This window comes from Engystomops pustulosus, chromosome 4 (assembly GCF_040894005.1).
Source record: "Engystomops pustulosus chromosome 4, aEngPut4.maternal, whole genome shotgun sequence".
Lineage (NCBI taxonomy): Eukaryota > Metazoa > Chordata > Amphibia > Anura > Leptodactylidae > Engystomops > Engystomops pustulosus.
In genome coordinates this window covers 107,950,779-107,963,316 of record NC_092414.1, presented here as the reverse complement: position 1 = coordinate 107,963,316, position 12,538 = coordinate 107,950,779, and the positions used below count along the sequence as shown (strand labels likewise).

Sequence of the window (12,538 nt, the reverse complement as noted above, 5' to 3'; positions counted from 1 at the left end):
GGTTAATGAGTTTTTTTTTATTTTTTAATCGCTATAGGCAGTCCCCTGGTTATGTACAAGATAGGTTATGTAGGTTGGTTCTTTAATTGAATTAAATATGTAAGTCAAAACTATATTATATAACTATTTTATATTCATAATCCCAAATTTTGAATCAAAAATTTGTATAAAAGGTTTTAATTTTTTAAAGTCTATTAAAAGATACTAAAACGTATAAATTTGGTATTGCTGTGATTCTACTGAACCAAAAAATAAACTTGAGGTGTCATTTGGAACGCACAGTAAAAGTTTTAAAAATCGTGTCTACAAGAAAATTACACAAAGGTGTTTTCACCATATGTGGATTTTTTTTTACAGTACATGGTATGGAATATTAAATAGTCACTAGGAAGGACAATTTGCATAGAAAACAAGCTTATACAGCTCTGTACACGGAAAAATTAAAAACGTTATGGGTTTTTGAAGGTGGGGAGCAAAAATGGAAACCGAATGAAAAAAGGCAGCAGCACTTAAGGGGTTAAGTGTATTTATAAGCATGACAACCAGCCCACTCAAAAAACATTAGTCATTAGTACAAAAATGACACGCATAACAGATTAAAAAGGTTATATACCTGACTAGGTCACAGGAGGTACAGGGGCAGAAATCCCATGCATATGACTTGAATCCACAAGCTTCATCATGGGTATAATTGTGGCATATAATTTTTCGTTTGGCATTTTAATATTTCATTTAACATTTGGCACATCCCCTTGACCCACCAGAAGTCTGCAGAACACCAAAACCCACTTCCGGTGGGTCATGGGACCTGCTCCAGAGGCTGAATGAGCAAGTTTACTAGGGTAAGTGACCTTATTAGTGTTTTGTCCTTACCTTGGTAAACATTCTTATTTGTTGCCGACACTTCAAAATTTTTTTCAATTTTCATAATACAGAGATAAACATGTGGTTTATTTTTCCTAGATCCAGAAGTATAACAATGAATTTCAAGGCATCAGTAGCAGTGGTTTCTCGGCTTTAGTATTTGAAGGTATCATTGATGCTCCATTGGTTCCAAGAACATCTAGTAAATCTTACAACTTTACTACAGAAGACCAGAAAGAGGTAGAAACCTTGCGGAGTTGGCAGTTAAGACTGCCAAATATTTCTAGCTCAAGACAACACTTATCAAATGTTCAGCCTGGACAATATTTCGATTTACTCTGTCAGCTTGTTGGAAAAGCTGAGATTGACAAAGCTTCATATCTTCTTAAGGTAATGTACTTCTATAAACTTTTTAGCCAATTTTAACTGCACCTTAGTTATCATTTCCTGTATACTGCAAAATGTTACACTTATAACTCCTACAGAAATTACATCAGGAATGGAAAGCATGTATAAATTAAATGGGGGCATGTATCTTGCTTGTACACATGTTTTTTGGCTTGAAGGGCATGATAACTGTTTCACTGCTGGTTTCTACTGTTTATTACATGCATATTCCTGCTTTTAATGAAAGCTACCAGGGTAATCACTATATCGTCTTGTACATGCACACTACGCAATGTTCAGTGTATTTAGTTGTAGGAATTTCAGTGGATTTGCTGCTAAATTAATGAACGAGAGAACACAAGATCTCATGGGAAGTGAAGACAACCTCAGTTTGACTCGGTTTCAAGGCAGATATAGGAAGAGGTTAGTCTCTGCCCACTTCACTGCTGCTGAGAGATTTTGATAAGCAGCCTCATAACATAAAATGCCATAGCTCTGGAAACACTGGCGTTCAGAAAAATAATGGGCATTGTGTTGTTTGTTTTTAATTGGGAATAACTTATGACAGTTTATTAAAAACTATTTTAACATTGGAGTTTTGACTTAGAATCAACAAATTTTAATGTGGACATACAGGCATCAACATATATTGTTGGTGCACGGGTCAATTGAACTAACCAAAATGTGATTTGCTTTCTAACCTTTTGTGTATGTGGAGTTATTCAGTACAAAAGCTATTTATAGTGACTTTGATTTGCTTCTGTTAAACATTTTCACACAATATGTTAGTGGTGTATACAGGATTTCCTTTTGAAAGATCTTACCTCGGTGGGTGACCTTTGCAATCATATGTGCTGCAGGGCTAATAAAAACCTTAAAACAAAATGGCCCATAAGCACTGCTTGTTGCAAGTAACATGTGAAGCAGAAATATATGTTAAAAAAATTAAAGCATATACAGAAATTTTTAGCTGCTCATATTTAGTAGTGGCTGCGCAGCACTTTCCCTTTTAAATGAATGTTACAATCTTTCAATCTTTAAATGAAACCTGAGGTCGTATTAATGCCTGTACAATTGTCATAAATTGCCTATGTACCAGTAGTCTTACATTTTTTTTTTAGAAGAGCTTTGGGCAGTACAGAAGTACTGCTTATTATCCAGTAATAAAACTCTTTACTCACAGCTAATGGTAGGTCAGTAAAGAGCTTTATGCGTCATGGCCCCATTCCAAAGACCTGGGGAAAGGCAGCGTAGATGTCCACACGTGTAAAACATCTATCTGCTATCACTGAGGCGAGGGGAGAAGTATGCTTTGCCTGCATTTATCACTGGTTCTCCCTCACAACAAAATGGCTCCATCTTAGAAGAGGTCACACAACACACAGATGCTGAGACAAAGCAGAGATGAGGAACGGGTCTGATTTTCATCCCCCTCCTGTCTATTATTTAGACTGTTTTGTTGCTCTCGGCCTCTCCCTAATATTTTGCCTTTCATTTCTTCAGCCTAAAAAGTAAGGAGAGTTTGGTGAATGAAGGAGACTGACCACAGTGTTTAACAGTGACATATGGCACAGACATGCAACTTTTTATAAAGCTCTGATAATTCCCCCTCTTTGCTTAATACATCAATATGATGCACAGGTTCTGGTACTGGTCAGTCTGTGAAACTTTACATTTGCTACAAAAAGTAATAATGTAAGCAGAATCCTATGCTCTGCAGGTTCCCTCACAAAGTGAGAGACCCCACTGGCTTTTTTTTTTTTTTTTTCATTTTGTCTGTGCTTTTATTTTAAAAATTGGGTGCCAGGCTGGATTGGAAGTTTGAGTTGCTTGGAATACACTGATGTTAAACTAGCCTTTTTTGCTACCATTAGATAACGTGTAGAAATGTGAAGAAAAAAAATCCTGCCACATATAATACTATGTCACCAGAGTTGCTGCTGAAATTAAGAACCGTAACATTGTGTCCCTAGTCCTGTCCGATGCAGCATTCTGCAGTAATTGAAACATAAAAAGACCTTGCATTCACAATGATGTGACTTTACAAGATTGGGCTCACAGGTTGAGCTCGGGCTGTAGGCCAAAGCATCAAGGTCATGCATCCTGTAATATACTAGAATGGCTGAATGTAGACATGATCAATTCTAAGCTCAATAAAATCAATGTGTACAAGGCTCCTGGACCAGATGGGTTACACCCCAGAGTTGTTAAAGAACACAGTTCTGTTATTGCTGTACTGCTGTCTAAAATCTTCAAGGATTCTGTAATGTCTGGTGTAGTGCCAAGTGACTGGCGCAAGGCAAATGTGCCAATATATAAAAAGGGCTCTAGAACTTTTCCAGGCAATTACAGGCCTGTAAGCTTAACTTCCATTGTGGGGAAAATACTGGAAGGGTTAGTAAAAGACTATATACTGGAGTATGTGACATCAAATAGTATAATAAGTGACAGCCAGCATGGGTTTACTAAGAATAGAAGTCGTCAGACTAACCTGATCTGCTTCTATGAAGAGGTGAGCAGATGCTTGGACAGAGGAGCTGCTGTGGATATTGTGTTCTTGGACTTTGCAAAGGCATTTGACACCGTCCCTCATAGATGCCTCATACAGCCAGCCAGCCCCCTTAAGTATATAGCCAGCCCGCATAAAACTTACATACTCGCCTTCCGAAGTCCCCAATGCTCAGCGCGGGTCCTCTTCTGTCCATGCGATCTGCTGGCCAGCGCACACTATGATGCCACTGGTGATGTCATAGTGTACGCTGGCCGGGAGATCACATGGATGCGTCCCTGCCGGCTAATACAGCTGAAGGGGAGACAGGAGACCTACAACGGGCATCAAGAAGCCGCAGCGAGCATCGGGGATGCTGGAAGGTGAGTATGTAAGTGGTTTTTTTTTTTTTTGACACGTGTGTAAGCCGAGGTCAGATTTTTCAGCATATTTTTTTCTGCTAAAAAAAACTCGGCTTATACATGGGTATATACGGTAAATTAAAAATACCAAATTTTAACAGATAAAAAGGTTTGGTGGAGGCAGTGGAAGGTCCTGTATGAATTGTGCATTGGATTTCCAGAAATAAACTCGAATGTCAAACACCTAAACATAAGTAACTTAATAGTCAGGTGTTGATATGGACTCCTTTTTTTTTCTTCTGTCTGTACTAGTGAAGTTGTTTAGCAGTAATCTTGTTGCTTAGTAGGCAATGTAGTGTGACAGCAAGGCACAACTATTCTTCTACATCATTCTATAGCCATACCTATGGTAACCATCTGGACTTTGAAATATGCATGTCTCCTCTCTTTTTAGGTTTGGGATGGTACTAAATGCGCTTTTCTACCATGGAAGGTTTATGTTGAAGATGATGCACTTGAAGGAGACAGAGATGCTATAAATCGGCTACAAGGCTTTACCATTGATGTTTTGGTTTATGATAATCATTTGGCACTTGCAAAATCTTTGAAGGTAAATCTTTAAGACTACACTATACATGATACTAAAGGGAAATATGGTAATCGTAAATTAACTACTACTAACTTACTACATTTCTCAAAAAGCCAATTGTCTGATTACTTTTTGCCTAGACTACTGTAACTCCCTACTAACCAGTCTTCCACTCTTTAAACGCTCTCCTGTCTTTTTTTTTTTTTATGCAACCTCCAGGCTTGTCTTTCAGACCAAAAGCTACACTGAATTAGTCACTGTATTAGTTGCCTGGCACTTTATTTATTAACCCCTTAAGGACGCAGGGTTTTTTCACTCATTTTCTCGCTCTCCACCTTCAAAAATCCATAACTTTTTCATTTTACGTGTACAGACCTGTGTGAGGGCTTATTTTGTGCGTAACAAATTTTACTTTCCCGTAATGTTATTTATTTTAACATGCTGTGAAAAAAAATTCCAAATGTGGAAAAATTGAAAAAAAAAACGCACATGCGTCACGTTCTTGTGGGCTCAGTTTTTACGACTTTGACTGTGCACTCAAAATAACACCACAGCTTTATTCTTTGGTTCGGTGCGATTGCGGTGATACTAAATTTATATAGGTTTTATTGTGTTTTTTAATACATTTTGAAAAATTAAACGAATGTATAAAAAGCTAATAACTTTTTCATACTTTGGTGCACGGAGCTGTGTGAGGTGTCATTTTTTGCGAAATGAGCCATCGTTTGCATTGCTACCATTTTGAAGTCTGTGCAACATTTTGATCTTTTTTTATTCCATTTTTTTTATGTGATGTAAAAAGGTGTAAAAGTCGCATTTCGGACATTTGAGCGCCATTTCCCGTCTCGGAGGTCACCACCGCCCGTAACCGTTTTTATATTTTAAAAGATGGGGCATTTTGGGACACGGCGATACCTAATTTGTCTGATTTTTACTGTTTATTATGTTTTATATCAGTTCTCGCGAAAGGGGGGTGATTTGAATTTTTTTATTTTTTAAACCCTTTTTTTTAATTTTTTTTTTTTTTTTTTTTTTCACTAATTCTTAGACCCTCTAGGGTACGTTCCTAGCATATACTGCAATACTTCTGTATTGCAATATATGGCATTTTTGCAGCTCATTCTTTACAATGAGCCACTGGCTCATTGTAACGACTCTGCAGAAGCTAGATGGCCTCGGGTCAAACGAAGACCGAGGCTACCATGGCAACCGATCACAGCGGTCGGAATAAGGATGGCGGCGCAATGAAAGGTTTAATAGTGGTTATTAGCGGTGGGGGTTTGCTGCAATATGCAACAACTCCCGCCCCTGTATGAAGAGGACTCAGCCCGTGAGCCCTCTTCATACATTCCCTGTACCTCTGTGCCGTAGAGCTATGGCGCAGAGCGTTAAGGGGTTAAACTTTTATTCTGTTCCCTTATTAAGACTGACTGGACCATTATACAATCTCTTTTATTTCTTGTGTCACCCCTTACCCTCATAGAATGTAAGCTCTTGCGAGCAGGACCCCCACTCCTATTGTTCCATATAATTGAATAAAGATAGTAGATAATATACATTTTTTTTTTTTTTTTTCTTCTCTCCTTTTTGTTTTCCTTTTTATTGGATGGACCACGTTTAGGACCTAGCTTGAGCCTGTGATGGCCAAGCAGCGTTTACATTATATAGTTTACAGTGGCATATATACTGAATCCACACACAATATTTATACTTTTAACATTTCAGATTGGAAGTTACATTGTAATTCAGAATGTGCATGCAAAATTACACAGCACGCCTATTGAAAACCCTGGTCATGATACATACGTGGAATTTCACCTTCATGGGGGAACATGCTATGGACGAGGAATGTCTGTGCCACCAGAAGACAATTCAGATGTTAAAGAACTGAAAAAGTAAGTAAATGCTGTATTATTATTATTTTTTTTTTTTTTTTGGATTTTAAAAAATGCCTGTATCTTAGACCACGTTTACACGACCGTAATGGGCACTATGATCTGGCGCACATTATGAGGCCAGATCTCCATCCCCATTGCGAACTATAGCTCCCGGTCAGAATGTGGTAAGCATGCAGTGCTTCCTCTGGTCTGGGCTAGATGCATGTGACTGATTAGCAGAGCTGAGTGTGTGTACAGAAGTTCTAAGTGAGTTCATTATGTCTCTTGCACACGTCACTCCTCTGGGGAAGCAGGTGCTTGAGTAGGGTACAACCCCAATCAATAGTAAAGAGATAACTCGACACTCGTCATGCTTTATTCTTGTTTTATTTCATCACAAACAATCCATATAATTTCTTTGATGTTTTGGTCAAATTATGACCTTCCTCATGAAACAATGAAACAACATATAAACAATACAGTCAGAGATTGAAAACATAACCAGTGTCATGAAAAGGTATTGTTGATACAAATGTACGAGACATCCAAGGACTTGTAACACTACATATGAAAATACATAGGGGTCAATCAAATGTCATGTGTCTCCATGGGGCCCAGAACAAAATAAAAAGTCATGATTAGAAATACATAGAATAATGGTAATTATCGTAAAAGTCATGGTTACATAGAATAATGCTTACACAATGGTTATTATGGTAATGGTCATGATTACATAGAAATACAAAGAATAATGGTAACACAATGGTTATTATAGTAATAGTCATGATTACAAAGAATAATGGTTACACAATGGTTATTATAGTAATAGTCATGATTACAAAGAATAATGGTTACACAATGGTTATTATGGTAAAAGTCATGATTACATAGAAATGCATGGCATAATACACTCACCGGCCACTTTATTAGGTACACCTGTCCAACTGCTCGTTAACACTTATGGCGGCAACTCAGTGCATTTAGGCATGTAGACATGGTCAAGACAATCTCCTGCAGTTCAAACCGAGCATCAGTATGGGGAAGAAAGGTGATTTGAGTGCCTTTGAACGTTGCATGGTTGTTGGTGCCAGAAGGGCTGGTCTGAGTATTTCAGAAACTGCTGATCTACTGGGATTTTCACGCACAACCATCTCTAGGGTTTACAGAGAATGGTCCGAAAAAGAAAAAACATCCAGTGAGCGGCAGTTCTGTGGGCGGAAATGCCTTGTTGATGCCAGAGGTCAGAGGAGAATGGGCAGACTGGTTCGAGCTGAGTACTGTTGCTGACTATGTCCATCCCTTTATGACCACAATGTACCCAACATCTGATGGCTACTTTCAGCAAGATAATGCGCCATGTCATAAAGCTGGAATCATCTCAGACTGGTTTCTTGAACATGACAATGAGTTCACTGTAGTCAAATGGCCTCCACAGTCACCAGATCTCAATCCAATAGAGCATCTTTGGGATGTGGTGGAATGGGAGATTCGCATCATGGATGTGCAGCCGACAAATCTGCGGCAACTGTGTGATGCCATCATGTCAATATGGACCAAAATCTCTGAGGAATGCTTCCAGCACCTTGTTGAATCTATGCCATGAAGAATTGAGGCAATTCTGAAGGCAAAAGGGGGTCCAACCCGTTACTAGCATGGTGTATCTAATAAAGTGGCCGGTGAGTGTATATCGGTGTATCAGATAATGGGCCACCTACTTGATTGCTGGAGGGTAAGGGTATGAAGATAACATGTACCGTATATAGTGTGTGGAGTCTTTTGAGGAACTCGCCACAGGTGGACGGACGTTGTGGGTACAGGCGCTGGGCCAAAAATAAATTGAGGAGAAATGAGCGGGGAAGTGGCACAGAGATGGGGGCGCCAATGGTCCTTTACTTTGATTCCCTTTTCATGTAACTCTGCCCCTCAGACTTTAATACCCCTTTTCTCCTCCCTTCTCTTCTCTTGTTGTTCTTTCCTCTCATCTAGGCATCTTGACTCTTTTTATGCACCTCAGAACCATTTATTTCTTTTAGAGGTCTGGCTCTTCTATTTCCATTATTCTTTCTTTATCTGGTTCTCCCTTTAGGGATTTCCTCATTCTCCACTTTCCATTTTAACTTGCCTTCCAGGCTCAAGCGATTCCGCTCTTTAGTTCCTCACACCTTTTTTCGGCTACAGCCAGTGTTCTCCTCCCTACTATCTCACCAACCGAAAGTGCATATGAGGTGGCACAGCATCACTTGCGGCCTGGTGGCTACCACTTGGTGGCTGAGCAAACAAGAGGGCATTCAAATAGGATGAGGCAGTAGGGAGAGCAAAACCATGCAAGGCTCGTTGGCCAGAGAAAAGCCCAAAAGCTTCTTAACTACAGCAAGAACCTTGTCCCAAAAAACTTTTGTCGGACATCCCCACCATGAGTCATCGTTCCCACCTCTTGAAAGCAATGCTTACACTGATCAGAAACTGAGGGAAAGAGTGCAATTTAGCAGGGACTTTATACCAGCGAGACAATATTTTGTAGTTTGGCACAAATTGTTTGATCTTTGCCATCAGTTCTCAATATCTTGCAAAGCGCAAGGGATAAACAGCTTCTTGGAAGGTTTTGCCTAATTCACACTCCCAACTGTGGAGAAAAGACATCAGGGAAAAGGACTGTGAGGATATAATTATGGCATAGATTGCAGAAACTCAGCCCTTTGAGAGTCTTTATGTGTTACCTTCTGTGGCAAACAGGGTAAGATTCCTATGTAATTTACGGCTCGTCTTTTGAGAGGTTTAGTAATGCACAAGTTGCTGGTATTCCCAGGATGACCTTGCAGGGCTTCTGTAATCAGGAAGAAAAGCTTCAATAGGCCAAATACCGGAGGTCAGGAAGACCTCCATGAAGGTCACAGAGGTGTCCCTTGCCCTGGAAGGAACCACTCTCGCCAGGGGCAAAGTCAGGATTACCCGTGACACCTCGGCTTTTCAAAACGCAGCAGAGGTTAACCAGGGGAGGGAGCGGGTGTGAGGATAGTTCAGCTTCCAGACACACCAAAAGTTTGGATTTTGCATGGTGCCAGCAGTCCAGTATCCTAGTCCCAACAGCAACTATGAAGTACGCTCTACAGTTTTGGAAGGGCCAGCCCACCAGCTGATTTCCTACATATTAAGATCGCTCACGCTACCCTATATGGGGATGAAGCCCACACAAACTTTCCATTTACACCTCAGAAAAGGGAAGCAGGCAGGCTAACCATAGTCTGGAATAAATGCAGCAGCCTCGGCACGACCACCATTTACTGTTATTGGTATGTCCCAGCCATCTGTAAGCCCCTCAAAGAGGCAAAATCCCTCTTCAGTGTGAAAAGAAAAGGAGTGTATTTCACAGAAAAAGTCTTTTTATGTCAGCAGGGAATTGTTTGCGTAAAAACCTAATGGATTGTGACGCCCAAGATAACATAAATCGCACTGAGTGGCCGCCAAAGTAAGGTCCATGCTGATTCCCATCGCCACACTTTTGGAAACATTGGGGCAAATTTACTTACCCGGTCCATTCGCGTTCCAGCGGCGGCTTCTCCGCTCTGGATTCGGGTCCGGCCGGGATTTAATAAGGTAGTTCTTCCGCCGTCCACCAGGTGGCGCTGCTGCGCTGAAAGTAAACTCATCGCGCCGGAATGCACCGAGCTGGACCAGGTGAAGGTAAGCGGCCCTTATGCGACACATTTTCGGTTTTTAAATGCGGCGGTTTTTCCGAATACGTCGGGTTTTCGTTCGGCCACGCCCCCCGATTTCCGTCGCGCGCATGCCAGCGCCGATGCGCCACAATCCGATCGCGTGCGCCAAAATCCCGGGGCAATTTAAGTACAAGCGGCGCAAAACGGAAATATTCGGGTAACACGTCGGGAAAACGCGAATCGGGCCCTTAATAAATGACCCCCATTGACTTTGTAGTTACTAAAGTAGCTGTACTTTTCAAGCACTCGCATAAGAGCAGGCAAGGAAGTGAGTGGCCTGCTGATATATAAAAGCACATCATCTGCGAATGCAGAACATTTATAGTAACTGGATCCGGTAGGCCGGAACCGACCAAGACCCCACTGCCGGTCCTAGCACAGATCACAGGTGTTTGCTGCAATATGCAGGTATGGGGAGGTTTCAGCCCGTGTAACTATACGTCACACGTTGTTAAAGAGTTACCTCTTTCTGTCCCGGTCATAAAAAGGCATTTTTAGCAAATGTTGGGGCCACCATTTTGCATATGATCACTGCCCCAATGGGACGTCATGGGGTGGGGGGGGCAGCACTCAGATGCCATGACATGCTGTTTGGTTTTAACCCATTCATTACAATGTGTGTTTTGTAAACAGTAAAAAATCATAAACCTGTTACGTATCGCGCCCCAAAATGTCAGATCTTTTAATATACTATAATGGTTATTCACGGTGGATAACCCTGTAGCGAAAAATAGCACCCAAAGTCGAAAATGGCACTTTTTTCCATTTTGGAAAATATAAAAAATTCTATAAAAATTATCAAAAGGCCATACAGTGCTTAAAATGGTAGCATTGAAAACTGCTTCAAAAGTCGCAAACATGACACCACATACAGCTCCGTATACACCGAAGTTTAAAATGTTTTTGTACAGGTTTTAATTTTTGTAAATGTATGAAAACATTATAAAACTATACAAATTTGGTAACCCGATGATCGTACCGACCCAAAGAAGGAAGTAGCCATGTCATTTGAGGCGCACAGTGAAAGCCGCAAAATCCAAGCCCACAAGTTTACATAGACTCTATGCAGAGTCGGCGGCTGCGCGTACTTGGCTGTGAATCCGGAGCTACTGCACATGATTAATAGCTCAGGCTTCGGAGCCAAGTATGCGCAGCAGCCAGCTCTGCGTAGATCTATTATTAAAGCGGTTTGCCCACAAAAGAAAGTATTCTCGTATCTTAATCCACTAGTCATCCTAACATGATAAAGGTAACTTTTAACTACTCGCTTTGGAATTATACTCAGTTTTTTGCGTTTTTTCTTCATCCCAGCATCAGTCTAAGATTCAGATGTGTGGGCGTGGTCTAGATGAGTAGTCACAGCAGATACTTCCTGAATCTTTTGTCTGCAGTGTTTGTACACTTTCCTAGACTATCATTCCCCAGGGTTTAGCCTTTCATTTAGTTTCCTAATATCTGACCCACAGAAAAATTTGATATGACCAGGATATTAGACATTACCTCCAAACTTTTCACAAAGAGAAAGAGGGACATAAACCTCGCCCCTGGTCACACACCCTAGGCACACCCCTTTTGCATATGTAGACACTTACAATGATTTCATTCTTTTAAGGTGCTGTCCCACATGGCGCTTACAAAGGGGGGGGTTCATCATGGGGGGGGGGGGGGCTTGCCCTGCCAACCAACTGGGGGGAGGGATATACAGGGTGTTGTGGTCTCTCAACGGCTGGACGAAAACATGTTGGCAGTGTATGCTGGAAGTTCCTCATCCCCAGCAGCTGGAGGACAGGATGGCAGTACAGCCTCTGGTTTTCTGTACACTACCTGTGTAGCCTGCATCGCCCCACACCAGCAGGAAGGCTGTGCTACAGTCAGGGGGAATACAGGACCTTCTGTGATGTTTTCATGATTTGGGTAGAGAAGATACATGTATAAATATACGTACATTTACTGTATAAATAAAAGTATACTTTTATACTGTTAATGCGAGGACAGGAAAAAAGGCTAGAAATGCACAGGAGAGACACACATACCTCAGTTCTGCCCCACGTACACATGAACACTACACCATACTCACAAACCTAAGCACTGCAGGCTCTGCTACACACATGTTACTGTTAGAGAATCCGGCCTGACAGGAAGACCTGCGTGACCGTAGTCAGATCTACAGGCAACCAAATTACATTTTATACATATATATGTGAAATATTTTATTTTTAATAACTTCAAATTACAAAATATTTTAAATGCTATGC

At 40.9% G+C, this 12,538-nt stretch overlaps 1 protein-coding gene across 6 annotated transcripts in view; it reads left to right on the top strand.

Annotated features, from left to right (window-relative positions):
- Positions 1-12,538, top strand: part of POT1 (protection of telomeres 1) — a 36,054-nt gene that overhangs the window by 6,895 nt on the left and 16,621 nt on the right. For 5 of the 6 annotated variants that reach the window (XM_072147030.1, XM_072147029.1, XM_072147031.1 and 2 more), the window contains 3 exons: positions 964-1,254; positions 4,556-4,711; positions 6,416-6,585. In XM_072147030.1, coding sequence (XP_072003131.1) covers positions 964-1,254; positions 4,556-4,711; positions 6,416-6,585 — 617 coding nt within the window. Of the gene's footprint in view, positions 1-764; positions 843-963; positions 1,255-4,555; positions 4,712-6,415; positions 6,586-12,538 lie in introns of all 6 variants that reach the window. The other variant, XM_072147034.1, reaches the window with a different exon arrangement.